Source organism: Scyliorhinus canicula, chromosome 1, assembly GCF_902713615.1.
Source record: "Scyliorhinus canicula chromosome 1, sScyCan1.1, whole genome shotgun sequence".
In the NCBI taxonomy this organism is placed as follows: Eukaryota; Metazoa; Chordata; class Chondrichthyes; order Carcharhiniformes; family Scyliorhinidae; genus Scyliorhinus; species Scyliorhinus canicula.
Window position 1 is genome coordinate 80,025,971 of NC_052146.1, and position 20,743 is coordinate 80,046,713.

At 49.3% G+C, this 20,743-nt stretch overlaps 1 protein-coding gene across 4 annotated transcripts in view; it reads left to right on the forward strand.

Annotated features, from left to right (window-relative positions):
• The first annotated feature begins 17,034 nt into the window (after positions 1 to 17,034).
• smpd4 (sphingomyelin phosphodiesterase 4) overlaps positions 17,035 to 20,743 on the forward strand; it is a 76,292-nt gene continuing 72,583 nt past the window's right edge. For 2 of the 4 annotated variants that reach the window (XM_038793840.1, XM_038793849.1), the window contains exons 1-3: positions 17,035 to 17,262; positions 18,324 to 18,410; positions 20,356 to 20,498. In XM_038793840.1, coding sequence (XP_038649768.1) covers positions 17,224 to 17,262; positions 18,324 to 18,410; positions 20,356 to 20,498 — 269 coding nt within the window. In that variant the 5' untranslated portion in view covers positions 17,035 to 17,223. The remainder of the gene's footprint in view (positions 17,263 to 18,323; positions 18,411 to 20,355; positions 20,499 to 20,743) is intronic. The other 2 variants (XM_038793857.1, XM_038793867.1) reach the window with 1 other exon arrangement.

Below are 20,743 nucleotides of genomic sequence, written 5' to 3' on the forward strand. Positions count from 1 at the left end.
TTTTGGAAAGGTGCAGAAGTCACAGGGTAGTAGTCATGGGTGAATTCAACTTCCCAAATATTGAGTGGAAACTCTTTAGATCAAATAGTTTGGATGGGGTGGTGTCTGTGCAGTGTGTCCAGGAAGCTTTTCTAACACAGTATGTAGATTGTCCGACCAGAGGGGAGGCCATATTGGATTTGGTACTTGGTAATGAACCAGGACAAGTGATAAATTTGTTAGTGGGGGAGCATTTTGGAGATAGTGACCACAATTCTGTGACTTCGTGCAACAGTGCAAGGTTTACAATTAGGGGAAGGGTAAATATGATGGTGTCAGACAAGAACTGAAGTGTATAAGTTGGGAACATAGGCTGTCAGAGAAGGACACAATTGAAATGTGGAACTTGTTAAAGGAACAGATGCTACGTGTCCTTGATATGTATGTCCCTGTCAGGCAGGGAAGAGATGGTCGAGTGAGGGAACCATGTTTGACAAGAGAGGTTGAATGACTTGTTAAGAGGAAGAAGGAGACTTATGTCAGGCTGAGGAAACAAGGTTCGGACAGGGCGCTGGAGGGATACAAGATAGCCAGGAGGGAACTGAAGAAAGGGATTAGGAGAGCTAAGAGAGGGCATGAAAAATCTTTGGCGGGTAGGATCAAGGAAAATCCCATGGCCTTTTACACATATGTGAGAAATATGAGAATGACTAGAGCGAGGGTAGGTCCGATCAAGGACAGTAGCGGGAGATTGTGTATTGAGTCTGAAGCGATAGGAGAGGTCTTGAACGAGTACTTTTCCTCAGTATTTACAAATGAGAGGGGCCATATTGTTGGAGAGGACAGTGTGAAACAGACTGGTAAGCTCAAGGAGATACTTGTTAGGAAGATGTGTTGGGCATTTTGAAAAACTTGAGGATAGACAAGTCCCCCGGGACTGACGGGATATATCCAAGGATTCTATGGGAAGCAAGAGATGAAATTGCAGAGCCATTGGCAATGATCTTTTCGTCCTCACTGTCAACAAGGGTGGTACCAGGGGATTGGAGAGTGGTGAATGTTGTGCTCCTGTTCAAAAAAGGGATTAGGGATAACCCTGGGAATTACAGGCCAGTTAGTCTTACTTCGGTGGTAGGCAAAGTAATGGAAAAGGTACTGAGGTATAGGATTTCTGAGCATCTGGAAAGACACTGTTTGATTAGGGATAGTCAGCACAGATTTGTGAGGGGTAGGTCTTGCCTCACAAGTCTTATTGAATTCTTTGAGGAGGTGACCAAGCATGTGGATGAAGGTAAAGCAGTGGATGTAGTGTACATGGATTTTAGTAAGGCATTTGATAAGGTTCCCCATGGTAGGCTTATGCAGAAAGTAAGGAGGCATGGGATAGTGGGAAATTTGGCCAGTTGGATAACGAACTGGCTAACCGATAGAAGTCAGAGAGTGGTGGTGGATGGCAAATATTCAGTCTGGAGCCCAGTTACCAGTGGCGTACCGCAGGGATCAGTTCTGGGTCCTCTGCTGCTTGTGATTTTCATTAATGACTTGGACGAGGGAGTTGAAGGGTGGGTCAGTAAATTTGCAGACGATACGAAGATTGGTGGAGTTGTGGATAGTGAGGAGGGCTGATGTCGGCTGCAAAGAGACATAGATAGGATACAGAGCTGGGCTGAGAAGTGGCAGATGGAGTTTAACCCTGAAAAGTGTGAGGTTGTCCATTTTGGAAGGACAAATATGAATGCGGAATACAGGGTTAACGGTAGGATTCTTGGCAATGTGGAGGAGCAGAGAGATCTTGAGGTCTATGTTCATAGATCTTTGAAAGTTGCCACTCAAGTGGATAGAGCTGTGAAGAAGGCCTATGGTGTGCTAGCGTTCATTAGCAGAGAGATTGAATTTAAGAGCAGTGAGGTGATGATGCAGCTGTACAAAACCTTGGTAAGGCCACATATGGAATACTGTGTGCAGTTCTGGTCGCCTCATTTTAGGAAGGATGTGGAAGCTTTGGAAAAGGTGCAAAGGAGATTTACCAGGATGTTACCTGGAATGGAGAGTAGGTCTTATGAGGAAAGGTTGAGGGTGCTGGGCCTTTTCTCATTAGAACGGAGAAGGATGAGGGGCGACTTGGTAGAGGTTTATAAGATGATCAGGGGAATAGATAGAGTAGACAGTCAGAGACTTTTTCCCCGGTAGAACAAACCATCACAAGGGGACATAAATTTAAGGTGAATAGTGGAAGATATAGGAGGGATGTCAGAGGTAGGTTCTTTACCCAGAGAGTAGTGGGGGCATGGAATGGACTGCCTGTGGAAGTAGTTGAGTCGGAAACATTAGGGACCTTCAAGCAGCTATTGGATAGGTACATGGATTAGGGTAGAATGATGGGGTGTAGATTAATTTGTTCTTAATCTAGGACAAAAGTTCGGCACAACATCGTGGGCCGAAGGGCCTGTTCTGTGCTGTATTTTCTTTTCTAAGGAAAGAGGCTGCGGCATGTCCCAAGCAAGGGGAAAAGTGCCTGGCAGATGGGGGTCAGATAACGGATATGGGGGAGGGGGATAATCAGGGGAAGAAACAGGGGCAAGAGGGGAAGATTAAATACGGGAAGGGGGAGGAAAGAAGGCGGGGTGGGGAAGAGGGCACCGTAAGGGAGAAATAGGTGAAGAAAGATGGAGGGCATTAGATTGGCTACAACAGGCCACGTGTGGCGACTTGGAACAAAATGGTGCTGCAAGCAACCACTTGGGAAGGTCCCTGGACAAAGGGAAACCCCAGAGAACAGGGGTTCATCTACATGACAAACACACAGTTGCCGGTCATGTTGGATGTCCCCTGGACAAAGGGAAAGCCCGGAGCGCAAAAGCCCAACCTCATAGGGAGAACAGTGACCGTGCCCATTTTGGACGGCCCTCGAACATAGGGAAATTCCAGAGTGCAGGGGCACTTCCAGGAGGTAGGTGTGGTTGATCCCACAGGAGTTGGGGACAAAACGCCCCCATCAGGATAGTGACCTGGAATGTGAGGGGACTTAACGGCCCAGTGAAAAGATCCAAAGTCTTCACCCACCTGAAAAACGTGAAAGCCAACATTATCTTTCCCCAAGAGACACACCTGAGTGAGAAGGACCGACAGCGGGTAAGGAAGGGCTGGGTGGGACAGATCTACCATTCTTGGTACGGGGGGGAAGCCAATTTGCTTCCCCCCCGTACGATGTTCACAAAGACGGTTATGGACCCAATGGGACTGTACGTCATGGTCAGCGGTGCCCTATACAGGGCACCAGTAGTCCTCGTTAATGTGTATGCTCCCAATTGGGACAACACAGAGTTTATAAAGAAGACCATGGCGGAAATGCCCGACATAGCAACCCACCGACTGATCACGGGGTGGGGGGGGATTTAACTGTGTACAGGACACACAGACAGGACAAACCCAGACAGTAAAGAACCTACCTCGGACATCCCTCCTATATTTCCCATCCCAAACCTTATAGTTATTGCCCCTTGTAACAGTTATATCCACTCAAGGAAATAGTCTCTGAACGTCCACTCTATCCCCCTCATCATTTTATAAATCTCTATTAAGTTGCCTCTCATCCTCCTTCGCTCCAATGAGAAAAGCCCCGGCTCCCTCAACCTTTCCTCATAAGACCTACCCTCCAATCCATGCAGCATCCTGGTAAATGTCCTTTACACCTGTGGTGAATGTACAGCATGTAATTCACACTGTATAGTATTATGTTCACACTGTATAGCATTGTGTCCTTGTGGGCTCTGTCTGTGAGCCTTTGCGCGGCTCTGCCCACAGGGGGGGATGAAGAGCTTGTACAGGGCTCCACCCTCGGCTCCGCCCATGGCCCCTCCCACTACCGGAAGTATAAAGTGCCGCCGCCTTGTGAGTCTGCCCTCAGTTGCAGACAGGATCAGTTGTAAGTCAATTAAAGCCACAGTTTACTTCCTATCGTGTCTCGAGTGAATTGATGGTCACATCAATTTAATAGACTTAAGAAAACTACAATGGAATCAGCCCTCAAACCTGATTGACTAGAACTCGACCCGCAGGCTGCAGAGACGAAGGAAATCTTTCTACACTGGCTTTGGTGTTTCAAGGCCTACCTGGCTGCGTCGACTACCTCCGCTACTACCGATGAGCAGAAACTCAGCCTACTGCACGCACGGGTGAGCCATCGCATCTCTACACAACTCAACAGTAACGAATCGTACACCGAGGCCCTCGCTATGCTCGACCGATTATACGCGCGGCATATTTTCGCTACCCGCCGCCAGTGCCCCAGAGTCGCTAGAGGACTACCTGCGCAATTTAAAAGCCCTTGCACGGGAATGTAACTTTCAGGTTGTAACTGCCTCCCAGCATATGGAACTCGCTGTCCGTGATGTGTACGTTGCAGGGATCCGGTCTAATTATGTGCGCCAGCAACTCCTCGAAAAAGGGGTCCAGAACTTGGAGGACACGGTAGCGCTAGCAACCTCAATGGAAGTCGCGTTTCAAAGTCTCAAGTCATTCCCCGCAGACTACGCGACCCCATCGTGGAGCCCCGACCAGCGACTGCCACAGGCCTGCGCCGCGCGGCCACCCACCCACTATGGAGCGCCAGTGTGCCATTTTTGTGGTCAGCCCCAACATCCACGGCAGCACTGCCCGGCCCGCAACGCGACCTGCAGCAGCTGCGGTCGAAAAGGACATTATGCTAAAGTATGCCTGTCGAAATCGAAACCCTCCAACTCCCCAGCAGTCCAGAGCAATCACTCCCCCAACACGCAGGCCCGCGGACCCCGTAATATTGCAGCGTGTCTGCCAACTCCGCCCGACATCTGCGACTCATGGGGGCCGCCATCTTGGCAATCCTCCCCCACGCGGCCGGCCATGTGCGAGTCATGGGGGCCGCCATCTTGGGCGCCATCTTCCTCGCCACCCGCCACGTGCGATCCACAGGGTGGCCATCTTGGACGCCATCTTCTTCATCACCCGCCACGTGCGATCAACGGGGGCCGCCATTTTGGCCATCACCCGAAGTTCACCTCGCCGACTACGACCTCCGCGGACAGTCATCACGGGGCCACTCCAGCACTGCTGATCGAGCCACCGAGTACCCGCAACTCAACGCAGTCACTTTGGGCCAGTCGCGTCCGAAGCACCTCAGGAGCTCGATGATGTCCGTTCAAGTCAATGGATACAAGACACCGTGCCTCTTTGACTCCGGGAGCACCGAGAGCTTCGTACATCCTGACCTGGTAAGACGCTGTTCGCTCCCTATCTTCCCTGCACGGCAAACTATCTCCCTCGGTGAGAACCGCCTCCGGGTTCTCACTCGGTCCAAATACAAGGGCGCACCGTTGCGACCCTAACGATACAGGCGCCAGCTACTCGAATTTCCAGCTGTACATACTCCCCGACCTCTGCGCCCCACTCTTACTCGGACTCGACTTTCAGTGTAACCTCAGGAGCCTCACACTCAGCTTCGGCGGACCCCTACCTCCTCTCACTATATGCAGCTTAGCGACTCTAAAAATCGCCCCCCGTCCACTCTTCGCTAACCTAACGGCTAACTGTAAACCAGTAGCCAGTCGCAGCAGGCGGTACAGCCTGCAGGATAGAGTATTTATTAGAACCGAAGTCCAGCGGCTCCTACGTAAGGGAGTCATAGAGGCCAGTAACAGCCCCTGGAGAGCTCAGGTGGTGGTCGTCAAGACTGGGGAAAAGTTCCGGATGGTGGTTGATTACAGCCAAACCATTAACCGGTTCACGCACCTCGATGCGTACCCCCTCCCCAGAATTGCAGACATGGTCAACCAGATCGCCCAGTACCGCATATTCTCCACGGTAGATCTGAAGTCTGCATACCACCAGCTCCCAATCCGCCCGGAGGACCGCCACTACACGGGGTTCGAGGCAGATGGCCGCCTCTTCCATTTCCTCCGGGTCCCCTTTGGCATCACGAATGGGGTTTTGGTGTTCCAACGAGCGATGGACCGAATGGTGGACCAGTACGGGCTGCGGGCCACGTTCCCGTATCTGGATAACGTCACCATCTGCGGCCATGACCAGCAGGATCACGATGCCAACCTCCACCGGTTTCTCCAAACCGCCCAGAAACTCAATCTCACCTACAATAAGGAGAAATACGTTTTCCGCACTACCAGACTAGCCATCCTCGGCTATGTCGTGGAAAACGGAGTCCTGGGCCCCAGCCGGACCGTATGCCTCTCCCTCATTGTCCCAGGGCCCTCAAGAGTTGCCTGGGATTCTTCTCCTATTACGCCCAGTGGGTCCCCCAGTATGCGGACAAAGCCCACCCACTATTTAAGACCACACTCTTCCCACTGTCAGCAGAGGCTCTCCAGGCCTTCAACTGCATCAAGGAGGGCATCGCCAAAGCCGCCATGCAGGTGGTGGATGAATCCGTCCCCTTCCAGGTGGAGAGCGATGCCTCAGAGGGCGCTCTCACCGCCACTCTGAACCAGGCAGGGAGACCAGTAGCTTTCTTCTCCCGAACCCTCTCCGCTTCAGAACTTCGACGCTCCTCAGTCGAAAAAGAAGCTCAAGCTATTGTGGAAGCCGTATGGCACTGGAGGCACTACCTCGCAGGTAGGAGGTTCACCCTCATCACCGACCAGAGATCGGTTGCAACAACTCGCAATGGGGCAAAATAAAAAACGATAAAATCTTGAGGTGGAGGATCGAACTCTCCACCTATAATTATGACATCATATATCGGCCGGGGAAGCTCAACGAGCCCCCAGATGCCCTGACCCGCGGCACATGCGCCAGCACGCAAGACGACCGATTAAAGGCTATCCACAACGACCTCTGCCACCCGGGGGTCACCCGGCTCGCCCACTACATCAAAGCCCAAAATCTGGCTTTCTCCACCGAGGAGGTAAAAGCCATCACCAGGGATTGCCCGATCTGCGCGGAGTGCAAACCGCACTTCTATAGCCCAGATAAGGCCCACCTGTTAAAAGCTTCCCGGCTCTTTGAACGCCTGAGCATCGATTTCAAAGGGCCCCTCCCCTCGACCAATCGAAATGTGTACTTCCTCAATGTCATAGACGAATTCTCCCGCTTCCACTTTGCTATCCCATGCCCCGATATGACCTCCCACACAGTCATCAGAGCCCTGCACAGTGTCTTCACCCTGTTCAGCTTCCCCAGCTACGTCCACAGCGACAGGGGTTTGTCCTTCATGAGCGACGTGCTGCGTCAGTACCTGCTCGACAAGGGCATCGCCTCGAGCAGGACTACCAGCTACAACCCCAAGGGGAACGGGCAGGTGGAGAGGGAGAACGCGACGGTCTGGAAGACCGTCCTACTGACCCTACGGTCCAGAAATCTCCCGACCTCCCACTGGCAGGAGGTCCTCCCCGACGCGCTCCATGCAAATAGGTCCCTCCTGTGTACGGCCACTAACCAGACCCTTCGCGAGCAATTATTTGTTTTCCCTCGGGGCACTACCACGGGGGCTTCGCTCCCATCTTGGTTGAGGGCACCGGGCCGGGTTCTCCTCCGGAAGCACGTCTGGACACATAAAACGGACCCACTAGTAGAAAGGGTACTACTGCTACACTCGAACCCACACTACGCCTTTATCGAACACCCCAACGGCCGTCAGGACATCGTTTCCCTCCGGGACCTGGCGCCTGCAGGATCCACCACTACCACCACCACCGCCGAGGTACCCCTCACACTACACTTCACCCGACCCCCCACGCCCTGCGCCCCCACGCCTACAGGTTTCCTGCGCCCCCCTTCGCCCCGGTCAAAAACGAAGTTCGGACCGAACCACCGCCGGAGTCCACCCTCAGACCCACACCGCCCGTCACCACCCAGCTACCCGAAGAGGCTGCAACCCCGGTGCTCCGCCGGTCCCAAAGGACGACTCGGCCACTGGACCGGCTCAACCTGTAGACCCGTCACCCCCACCGGACTTGATTTTTTTTACAGGGAGTGAATGTGGTGTATGTACATCATGTAATTCACACTGTATAGTATTGCGTTCACACGGTATAGCATTGTGTCCTTGTGGGCTCTGTCTGTGAGCCGTTGCGCGGCTCTGCCCACAGGGGGAGATGAGGAGCTTGTACAGGGCTCCACCCTCGGCTCTGCCCATGGCTCCACCCATGGCCTCTCCCACTACCGGAAGTATAAAGTGCTGCCGCCTTGTGAGTCTGCCCTCAGTTCTTCTGGTCGCAGGCAGGCTCAGTTGTAAGTCTATTAAAGCCACAGTTTACTTCCTATCGTGTCTCGAGTGAATTGATGGTCACATCAGCACCCTTTCCAATGCTTCCACATCCTTCCTATAGAGATGACCAGAACTGCATACAATACTCCAAATGTGATCTCACCAGGGTCCTGTACAGTTGCAGCATAACCCCACGGCTCTTAAACTCAAGCCCCCTGTTAATAAACGCTAACACACTTTAGGCCTTCTTCACGGCTCTATCCACTTGAGTGGCAACATTCAGAGATCTGTGGACATGAACCCCAAGATCTCTCTGTTCCTCCACATTCCTCAGAACCCTGCCGTTGACCCTGTAATCCGCATTCAAATTTGTTCTACCAAAATGAATCACCTTGCACTTATCAGGGTTAAACTCCATCTGCCATTTTTCAGCCCAGCTTTGCATCCTATCAATGTCTCTTTGCAGGCTACAACAGCCCTCCACCTCATCCACTACTCCACCATTCTTGGTGTCATCAGCAAATTTACTGACCCACCCTTCAGCCCCCTCCTCCAAGTCATTTATAAAAATCACAAATAGCAGAGGACCCAGCATTGATCCTTGTGGTACACCGCTGGTAACTGGTCTCTAGTCTGAAAATTTTCCATCCACCACCACCCTCTGTCTTCTATGTGATAGCCAGTTACTTATCCAACTGGCCAAATTTCCCTCTATCCCGCACCTCCTTACTTTCTTCATGGGCTGACCATGGTTAGGGCAGGGGTTTGTAGATTCAATTTGATTGTTGTACCGGGCGCCAGTGGCGAGTGCAAAAACAAATCGGGTGAGTTTGGGGTACTTCAGGTTGCACAGGGGGACGAGGCAGGGATCCCCACTCTCCCCATTGCTTTTTGCCCTGGTGGAGGAATACAAGTTGCCCAGCGGAAATGGGTTCCGATGCTTACAGGTGCGGAACTATGTGAGAAAGCAGGTGCCGTCCTTTCCTGATCTGCCGCCCCCCGGGGTTGCAGGACAAGGTGCTGTCGACAGCAGGGGTTGGAGTGGGAAGTGTGTCAGAGATATACAAGGATTTGATGTATTGGGAGGGTGCCCCGATAGTAGTTAAGCAAAAGTGGGACGAAGAGCTGGGCTGGTTTAGGTAGGGGCTGGTTTAGCACAGGGCTAAAGAGCTGGCTTTTAAAGCAGACCAAGGCAGGCCAGCAGCACGGTTCAATTCCCATACCAGCCTCCCCGAACAGGAGCCGGAATGTGGCTTTTCACAGTAACTTCATTTGAAGCCTACTTGTGACAATAAGCGATTTTAATTTCATTTCATTTCAAGAGCTGGGGGGGGGGGCTGGGTTATGGCAGGAAGTTTTGAGGACAGCGAATGGGTCCTCCACGTGCGCCAGGTTGAGTCACATTCAATTTAAGGAAGTCCATAGGGTGCGTATGATGGTGGCCAGAATGAGCAGGTTCTTTGAGAGGGTGGTGGTTTGTGTGTGTGGAGAGAGAAATCATGTTCACATGTTTTGGGCCTGCCCGAAGCTGCAGAGATTTTGGCAGGGGTTTGCCAATGTTCTGGTCTTTGCCTCTCTGGTAGCCCCGGAGACGGATCCTGTTGGGGTGGAGGGACTCGGAGTCTCCGAAACCGGGGGTATGAGTGAGCGACCTCGCGGATTTCCTTAGGCTGGAGAAAATTAAATTCCCCCAAAGGGGGTCGATGGAAGGGTTCGCCCGGAGTTGGAAACCGTTCATTGACTTCAGCAGGGAGAGGGGAGGTTGAGGGTTAACAAGAAAAAGTGGAGACAGAGGGTGTGAGGAGTATGTTACAGAGGGTGGGGCACGATTGATGGCTAATTATTGAGTTCTGCTGTGTTCTCCTGTTTGTTATCTGTTGGTTATCTTTTTTATTTTGATTGTGGTTTTATTTGATGTTTATTTATAAATGCCTTCATAAAAATGTTTTTAAAAATATATTCAACGAACCCAATGGTGGTGGCAATATTCCAGTCACGGAACCATTTGCGACAGCATTTCGGGCAAACCGAGATGTCCGATAAAGCCCCCATCTGCAACAACCACAGGTTCACGCCGGCGACCATGGACATCTCCTTCAAAAGGTGGAGTCAGGACGGGGTGGGGGCGGTGCGGTCGCTGACAGTTACGGACTTATACACCGCTCGAAGAGCTGACAGGGGGAAACAAACTTAGGTACCTACAACTCAAAAACTTCCTATGAAGAGAAACGAGGACGTACCAACCACCACGCCAATCACTGTTGGAGGACCTGCTGAACGCGGACATCTTGGGAAAAGGGAACTGTGGTGGCATGTACGGACGATTGCTAAGGGGGGGCCAACACCCAAATGGATGAGACAAGGGTAAAGTGGGAGGAAGACCGAGGGTTTGAAATAGGCTGGGGACTCTAGAGCGAAGCACTGCACAGGGTCAACTCCACCTCCACATACGCAAGGCTAAGCCTAATGCAGCTAAAAGTGGTACACAGAGCCCACTTAACCAGAACCCGAAAGAGCAGGTTCTTCCCGGCGGTGGTGGACAGATTCGAACGGTGCCAAGGAGGCTCAGCCAACCACCCCCACATGTTCTGGTCATGCCCCAGACTTGCTGGGCGCTGGACAGCCTTCTTCGAGGCAATGTCCAAAGTGGTGGGGATGAGGGTGGAGCCATACCCGAGAGTGACAGTCCCCGGGGTGTCAGAACAGCCAGATCTGTTCATGGGGAGGAGGGTCAACGCCCTTGTCTTTGCCTCCCTAATCACCCACTGGAGAATCCTGGCGGTCAGCAGCACCACCCAAAGCTGCGGAATGCCTGTCCGACCCGTCGGAATTTCTCCAAATGGAGAAAATCAAATTCGCCATCCGAGGTTCGGAGAATAAGGGGGGAATAAGGAACTCGGTGGGGGGAATAAGGAACTCAGCCAAGCCCAACAAAGGAACCAGGAGGTACGGGGTGGGGGCTACAACAACCTGAACCAAAGGAAAGAAAAGCAGAGGAAAAGCCGGTGAGGAGCATAACGCAGGAGACCACAATTATCACAGCAAACACTGCAAAGAAGGAATAAAAGAAAAGGAAGGGGAAACTGTGAGTGATGTATTTATGTAAAGTCAAAACCAATCTTGGTGTAAACAGTTCTAATTTTACTTCTTATATATCTTCCTGTTTAACTCCTACTGATTGTTCATACCTATATTTGTTTCGTATACCAAAACCTCAATTAAGAACATTTAAAACAAAGAAAGTGGTGTTCCCCAGCGCCCAGTTTTGGGACCCTTTCTTTTCTGATTTATATAAATGATTTAGAAGTGGGTGTTGAGGGCAAAATTTTAATTTGCAGATACTAAGCTTGGGAGAATAGTGAGGGTGACGCTGAGCGACTTCAAAGGGACATTGACAAGTTGGCCAAATGGGCAGACATCTGGCAAATGAACTTCAATGTAGCAAAATGGGAGGTAATGCATTTTGGTAGAAGAAACATGGGGAGACAATACAGGCTCAATGATACAAGTTTGTGGGGTGTAAAGGAGCAGAGGGACTTCGAGGTTCAAGTGCAGAATTCTCTGAAGGTGGCCAGGCAAGTTGAAAATTGTTAAGAAGGCTTAAAGCATCCTTGAGTTTATAAATAGAGGTACAGAGTATAAAAGCAAGGAAGTGATGCTACACCTCTACAAGTCATTGGTCAGACCACATTTGGAGAATTGTGTTCAGTTCTGGGCACCTTAATGTTAAAGCCGTGGAGAGAGTGCAGGGATTTACTAGAATGATACCAGGAATGAGGAATTTTAGACATAAGGAAAGATTGGAGAAATTGGGCTTGTTCTCCATGGAGCAGAGAAGATTAAGAGGCGACTTTATTGAGATGTTCAAACTATCAACAATTTTGACAGGGTAAAGGATATTTTGTTTCGGGCAGCACGGTGGCGCAGTGGTTAGTGCTGCTGCCTCACGGCGCCGAGGTCCCAGGTTCGATCCCGGCTCTGGGTCACTGTCCGTGTGGAGTTTGCACATTCTCCCCGTGTTTGCGTGGGTTTCACTCCCACAACTCAAAAATGTGCACGGTAGGTGAATTGGCCACGCTAAATTGCCCCTTAAATGGAAAAAAATGAATTGGGTACTCTAATAAAAAAAGGATATTCTGTTTCCACTAGTTGGTATGGTTGTGACTGGGCGGTTATAATTTCAAGATGGTCAACAAAGAGCTAGGAGTGAGATGAGGATAAACTTCTTTATTCAGAGTTGTTGGAGTTTGGAATGCGCTGCCTGGGAGAGTGGTGGAGGCACATTCCATAGGCGGTTTCAAAAGAGAGGTGGATATATATTTGAAAGTGATGAATTTAGAGGGCTACGGAGATAGGGCTGGGCAATGGGTCTAACTGTGTTGCACTTTTGGGAGCCGGTGAAGACACAATGGGCCAAATGGCCTCCTTCTGTGCTGTAAATAACAAACAAACACAGCAGACAAGTAAGAATGAGAAGGAATGTTTCAGTTCTGTGCTGAAATAAGCAAAACAAAATCTACAACTTTGAATAATCACACAAGTGGATGTTTGTTTAAATCACTTGGTGTATATTACTGTTAGGGCCTTTAGGAAAGCATAGAGCGCGTATTGAAATCTACGAGGAAGATTGATGGCATTTCTCTGTTCAGACTAGAGCCTCCGAAGTCCATAACTGAGAATAGTTACTATTTCAGAAGCTGCCGATGGGAGAACACAAGCGATACGACATTTGAATCAATAAGTGTGGGTGCTCTGTAGTCCAAGGGTGCAAACACACTGCATCCACTGTTATTCAAAACACTGTTTATTCACCTCAATTCCTCCATCAACATCCGCCTCCCCAAGAATTCTGTTGCCAATTCCGACTAAGCCACGTTTCACGACATTTGAAAGCAGAGATGAAAACACTTACTAATGGAGAAGTAAATAACCATCCTGAGTCAGACAAGAAATGGTAACAAGTTAGATATGCTGGCCCATCACATTGGTATTGTACAGCAACTTGCATTTTGCAAGTTGAACTTTCAGGGATTTAAAAAGTCACTCCCTTTATTGGAGACCTGCTAAAATCTTCAGTCACCTCACACCTGCAGCTATGCTGGTCCTCCGCTTTCGTCAAAGTTGATTCTCCAGTTCAGAGAGTAAGGGATCTGAAAAATGCTAGAATGAATGTGCAATGATTGCCATGATGGAAGTGCCATGAGCTATTAATGTTCAAGGTGCTGTTGTGGCTTTAAATCAGATGGAAGTAAATTCCAACAAACACGTGATCAAAATCTTCATGAGAATACAAGGTGCAACATTTCTAGTGTTTGGACTGTAGTCAAGTTCTAAATCTAACTTTGGCCATGTTCACTTGCTAGTGCACCTGAATGAAAAGAGCACAGAGGTCACGTGGTCGTGTAACTGGGTGTTGCATTTGATCTGCCCACTTGTTGAGTCAGCTGGAGCATTCTCACTGATTCTATGGTATCTTCACGAGTCCACCATGAACTGAGAGTTCCTGCAAGACACCTCAAAACAACTAATAAAGACTTCCCTGACAGATCAACTCATATCATATATTACACGTTCTTCACCGAGGCACTACAGTCATCCTTTCAGACCGTTCAAAAGATTTTTCAATCTTCCAAAGCAACAGGTTATAGTATAGATGGAAATTCTATTGGTATGCCAACCATCAACTAAATCCAACATAGGACCCCATCCTCCTGCTGTCCATGGTGCTAGTTGTTTCCGAGATCTTGATTCACGAAATAAATCCAAATCCTGTTCAGCCACTGATTGGTGGATCCTCAGTGTAGCAACAGGGCTAAAAGTTCCCATTGCGCACAAAATACTGATGAGACAAACTCTTGCTCTTGGACCATTGAGTCCCTGAGATAATTGCATTTTTTCTACTTAATACATTGTCAACAATGTCAAGCACTTTGGTATTACTGAACACCAATGCATGAGTCAAATATCACCAGCTGCTCCAACACCATTCTATTGTAACTTACCCTCACACAGACATTGCCAGGATCAGCTGTTCTGGATAGAATCTCCATTTCCATCCCAGCTGAACAAAGCCACCAGTGAATGAATGAGCAAAACTGAAGACTGAGAAAACTGCCGAGTTCAAATGGAGAAGAAATCGATGCCAGGATGGGAGTAGGAAGGGAACGGGAAGGTGAGGAGGGTAGTGGAGAATGAAGCATTTTAGAAGGGAGATATCATTGGGTGGCTCTGCATTGGGAAAGTTGGGGTGAACAAAACTGCCATTTGGCTGGAGGAAGATAAATTCCGGTTTGGATGGGGTGCAGGCGGATGAAGAATGACAGGTTTAAAGGGGAAGGGGGGGGTAAGAATAAGGAGATGATTATCAGCTTGAACCAGGAGGGGTGGAGAAGTGTCCCTATAACAGGATCGATTGCATTGCAACGTTCATAAACTGGGTCTAAAGACAGTGGAGTGTGCATGTGAACTGAAGTGCTGAAGCCTTAGATGTGGCTCATGACAAACTCAGATGATGATGTGGTTGGCCAGTTAAAAATCCAAATAAGACCCAGATGAGACATATCCCAGGCTGCTGCATGAAGCGAGGAGATTGTAGGGCCTCGGACGTTAATTTTCCAATCCTCTCCTGTACACAGGAGAGGTACCAGAGGACAGATAATGTGGTACCATTATTCAAGAAAGGAAGTAGGAACTTTGGAGGACAAAATTAATCTCCACTTGGAGAGGCAAGGATTAATCAAGCATAGTCGGGAGATTGCGTCCAATGAATTTGATTTAATTTTTCAATGAGATGACTGGGCGTGTGGGTGCGAGTAGTGAAACCGATGTCATCAACATGGACTTTAGTAAGGCTTTTGACAAGGTCACACATGGGAGACTGATCAAGAAGGTAAGAGCCCATTTCACAAATTAGATCACAAGTTGGCTTTGTGGCAGGAGTGATGGACGATGGTCATTTTTGTGACTTGAAACTTGTGTCCAGTGGTGCACCGCAGGGATCGGTGCTGGGTCCCTTGCTGTTTGTAGTGCACGTTAACAATCTAGACGTGAATGTGCAAGGTATTATTATCAGTAGGTTTGCTGATGACATGGAAATTAGCGGTGTGGTAAATAGCAAGGAGGAAAGCCTTAGATTACAGGACGACATAGTTAGGTCGACAGAACAGTGGCAAATGGAATTTAACCCTGAAAAGTGTGATGATAAATTGGGAGGGCACCAATAATTCATGGGGATACACAATGAACAGTAGGGCACTATGGAGCACAGAGGAACCTTGATGTGCATGCCTATAGATCCCACAAGGTTATGATAGAGCTGTATAAAAAAAATACTCATTAGGACACACCTAGAGTACGTGTGTAATTCTGGTCGCCACACTATAGGAAGGATGTGATTGCATTAGCAAGGGTGCAGGACGTTGCATAGGCTGGAGTATTTCAGCTACGATGAGGCTGGTTAGGCAGAGGTTGGTTTTCTTTGAGCAGAGGGCTGAGGGACCTAATTGAGGTGTGTAAAATTATGAGGGACACAGATAGGAAGCAACTTTTCCCCTTCACGGAGGGGTCAATAACCAGGGGGTCATAGATTTAAAGCAATAGGCAGGAGATTCAGAACTCATTGCCTGAAGGGTGGTCGAGGCAGGAACCCTCACAACATTTAAGAAGCATTTAGATGAGCACTTGAAACACCGCAGCACATAAGACTACGGACCAAGTGCTGAAAAATGAGATTAGAGTATAAAGTACTTGATGGCGGCACAGACACAATGGGCTAAATGGCCTCTTTCTGTGCTATAAAACTCTATGACTAAACTTGTATTTTACCTCTTCAAATTAAATGCAAAATCAATTACTTGCCAAGTCTAACATACTTATTAACAACATTTTTTTAAAATTACATTTTCTTTTGAGCCACCATCAATATTTTTTGTCCTAAAATGGGCATTCTCCCTGCTGACTTTGCTGTATGTGTGGTGTATACGGTGTTTCTACCTGCTCCGTGTCCAGGGTGCTTTCTGAGTTGTCAGATCTTACGCTGCCAGGAAACACAGTCCAGCACCCAATGCCTATAGTCCTTACCGCAGGTCAGCCCGATCAACACTCTCTACCTCAGCTCGACTACACTGGCCTCCCCCACTCTGCTCCAGCCTGTAGTTACCGCGCTGCCAGGCGGTCTGAGGCAGACTCAATGTCCCCACGCGCCCACTGCCATCACCTCACTCCCACGCTCCCCGAGCCCGCGCTTTACCCACCCAATCAGCGGCTCGGCTCGCCTCAACTCAGCTTCAGCCAATCAACAGCGCCTGTAAACAATATTATTCCAATCAGCGGCTCCCTCTCAGCTCGGACCAATCAGCGGCCGGCTGTCTCCCAGCAGGCCAATCATCGGACGGCTACCTCCCAGCGCAGGCCAATCGGAGGCCGGCTACATCCCTGGAGACGGCCAATCAGCGGCCTCCTCCCAACGGGGACTAATCAGCGGCTCCCTCTCAGCACTATCCAATCAGCGGCCGGCTTCCTCCCACCGCGGTCCAATAAGCGGCTTCGTCCAAGCGCGATCCAATCAGTGGCCGCCTCCCACCCAGCCCGGTCGAGTCAGCGGCTCCGTCCCAGCGCGGCCCAATCAGCGTCTTCATCCCAGCGCGGTCCAATCAGCGGCTCCCTCCCAGCGCGGTCCAATCAGCGGCTCCATCCCAGCGCAGCCCAATCAGAGGCCGGCTCCCTCCCAGCACGAGCCAATCGGCGGTCGGCTCCCTCGGGCTCCCTTTCCCGCTTCTCCAATCAGAAACCCCAATCACACCCACATCCCTCTTCCCTAATCACAACCTCGCTCTCAGGTAGCCCCTCCTCCAACCAGCAGCGTAGCGTCATTCTCCCTCTCCTCCAATCCGGGCCCTCCCCAGCCTGTGGTACCTGAAGTTGTTGGCGTCGCAGTTTGATGAGGGTGCCGGCGCGGCGGATTGAAGCTGGCGAGCGGTTCTTGGTTCTGGCAGGCGCCGCTGGGGAAGTTGTGCGGCCGCTTGCGGGCCAAGCCCTGTGGGGAAAACATGGCGGCCTTGCCCATGCAGCAGCCCAGCTACCTGTTGGTGAGTCTGCCCCCACTTTAAACTATTCGTCCCCGTTGTCAACTGGCTTTAAATATCTATGATGTGGAGATGCCGGTGTTGGACTGGGGTGAGCACAGTAAGAAGTCTTCCAACACCAGGTTAAAGCCCAACAGGTTTGTTTTGAATCACTAGCTTTCGGAGCACTGCTCCTTGGGTGCATCACCTGAGGAAGGAGCTGTGCTCCGAAAGCTAGTGATTTGAAACAAACCTGTTGGACTTTAACCTGGTACAGTGGTTAGCATTGTTGCCTCACAGCGCCAGGGACCCTGGGTTCGATTCCAGCCTTGGGCAACAATTTGCACATTCTACAAGTGTCTATGTGGGTTTCCTCCGGTTTCCTCCCACAGTCCAAAGATATCCAAGTTAGGTGAATTGGCCATGTTAAATTGCCACTTGTTGTTCAAAGATGTGCAAGATAGAAGGCATAATGGGGGTCATGGGATAGGGTCTAGGTAGGGTGCTCTTTCAGAGGATCGGTACAGACTTGATGGGCTGAATGGCTGCACTGCAGAAATTCTATGTTGGAAATGTGCTTGCGTGATGTAGCTGGGAGGGTAGTGGGGAAATTCTGAGGGAGGGTCAGATGTGATCTCAATGACCAGAGCGATGGTGGTGCCAGGCTGATCATAATGAATGTGCTATGCGCATTAACTCTGTTTCTCTCATCACAGATGCTGCCAGGCCCCTGGGCTTTTACACCACTTTCTGTTTCCATGCCAGAGAAAGCTGTGTTGCTCTGCAGAGAGCCAGCACAGACTTTTGTGGGCTGAATGGCCTCCCGTTGTGTGTGTTCTGCAATTCTAGTCCATGACATCTAATTTAGCTTTACTCGTACCCAATGCAATGTGTTTCATTGTGTTGTAACTTCCTGGAAATAATTTCTTTTCTGCTCTTTGGTCCTTTTGAAACATCTCACAAACTGAATTTCTCACTCACTGGGCTTTTCAACCCTCCAGTTTCTGGTGATATTCCTGACTAATCTTCCAAAGCAGAAACTCTTTTTCGGCAAGTAAAGAAATCAAAGTGTTCTCTTTTTACAGGCTCTTCTTAAAGCAGATGGTGCGAACAAGCCTCTATTTCAGAGATGCTATGAATTGTCCAAAGTGGTAGATGATTATTCCCCCAAGGTATGAAGCCACTGTGTTTACTTGTTTTGTTTTAGTGCCAACTCGCAATGACTAACATGTGTTTTGCAGTACTTTTGCTTATAATGTCAAGCCTATTCCACCATGGGGAAATAGCTGGGCCTGATCCATGCATCCTCCTCCCTCACAGGCCATAAGCACACTTCCTGGAATGTGCAGTCAGTTGTAGAGAAGTGTTGCAATTGTATAGGATGTTGGTGAGACCACACCTGGAGTATTGTGTCCAGTTTTGGTCTCCCATGTTTGAGTAAGGATGTGGTGGCATTGGAGGCAGTTCAGAGGAGATTCGCCAGATTGATTCCAGTGATGAAAGGGATTGACGTTTGAGGAGCGATTAAACAGTTTGGGCTTATATTTGCTGGAGTTTAGCAGGATGAGAGGGGAAACTGATCGAGGTATATAAAATACTAAAACGTATTGATAAAGTAAATGTACAGCAAATGTTCCCCCTTTTAAGATAAAGATAGATAGTTTTTTGAAGAATAAAGGGATTAAGGGTTATGGTGTTCGGGCCAGGAAAATGGAGCTGAGTCCACAAAAGATCAGCCATGATCTCATTGAATGGTGGAGCAGGCTCGAGGGGCCAGAGGGCCTACTCCTGCTCCTAGTTCTTATGTTCTTTTGGGGCAATCTAGAACGAGAGGTCATAGAAATCAGTTGAGAGGCAGTAGATTTAGAACTTGAGATGAGGAGGAACTGCTTCTCACAAGAGGGTGGTGAATTTATGGAACTCACTGCCCATAGTGCAGTGGAATCTGAATCATTAATTGTTTAAAGAAGGAGATAGATATATTTCTGATTTTAAAAAAACAGGTTAAAGGGATATGGGGAACAGGCAGAGAGGTGGATTTGAGACCAGGAAGAGATCATCCATGATCTGATTGAATGGCGGAGTAGGCCCGAGGGGCTGAATTGCCTACTTCTGCTTCTTGTTCCTATGTAGTACCCTCTTTGCTGCCCTTGCTGAGAACCAATGGCAAAGAAAGTGGATAACCTGAGCCCCCAACACTGGTGGAATGGACTCTGAATGAGGGGTTAACTATTTTAAGGCAGATGAGAAATTTCTTCACCCAAATGTGTTGTGAATTCTTGAAATTCGCTAACTCCGAGAGCTTTGGATGCTGAGCTTCTAAGCATATTCAAAACATGCTGACAGATTTTTGGGCATTAATGATAATGGAGCTGATTTAGCTCAGTGGGCTAGACAGCTGGTTTGTGATGTAGATCAAGACCGGCAATGTGGGTTCAATTCCTGTACCAGCTTACCTGAACAGGCGCCGGAATGTGGCGACTAGGGGCTTCATACTTGGGACAACAAATGGTTATTGTTATTAGTATGAAGATTTTTGGGCATTAACAATATGAGGATGGTGCTGGAAAATAAGGAGTTGATGTAGAAGATTAGCCATGATACTGTTGAATGGTGGTGTAGGTCCGACAGGCCAAATGGCCGCCTCCTGCTTCCATCTATAATGTTCTTGTGCATTTCTGGGATACCCTTTTATTTTAAAGTATGTTTTTAGCCTCTTTACCAACATTTAGCTATTGAGCTGCTTTGTGGAGCTGCTTTGTGAACCTGCCTTATGTGGGTGGCACGGTAGCACAGTGGTTAGCACTATTCCTTCACCGTGCCAGGGACCCAGGTTCGATTCCCAGCTCGGGTCGCTGTCTGTGCAGAGTCTGCATGTTCTCCTCGTGTCTGCGTGGGTTTCCTCCGGGTGCTCCGGTTTCCTCCCCTAAGTCCCAAAAGACGTGCTTGTTAGGTGAGTTGGACAGTCTGAATTCTCCCTCTGTGTACCCGAACAGGCACCTGAATGTGGCGACTAGGGGATTTTCACAGTAACTTAATTGCAGTGTTCATGTAAGCCTACTTATGACACTAATAAAGGTAATTATTAATAAAGATTATTATTATATTTTTTTCCAGGAGCTCCATTTGATTTTCCCTTGGCTGATGGAGAGTGTGTTTGGTAACCAGGATGGCAGTGTTCCAGGTTGGAACATGCGGTATTTGCAGGGTCGCACAAGTCCAACCGAATACACTGCAGTGGTCGATTTCTTGGATCCCAGGTATGGCAGTTCTCGATTTCTTCTGGACAGGGAAGGATAGAGCTGGGTTTTGAATCCCAGGAGCCGGAATTAAAGTAGTTGACCTTGTTGCACACTGTCTATTTCTCTAGCTGCTTGGTTAGTGATACCTGACTCCATCAGGAGGTTAAAGCTGGGTCGGCACGGTGGCTCAGTGGTTAGTACCTCACGGCGCCGAGGACCTAGGTTTGATCCCGGCTCTGGGTCACTGTCTGTGTGGAATTTGC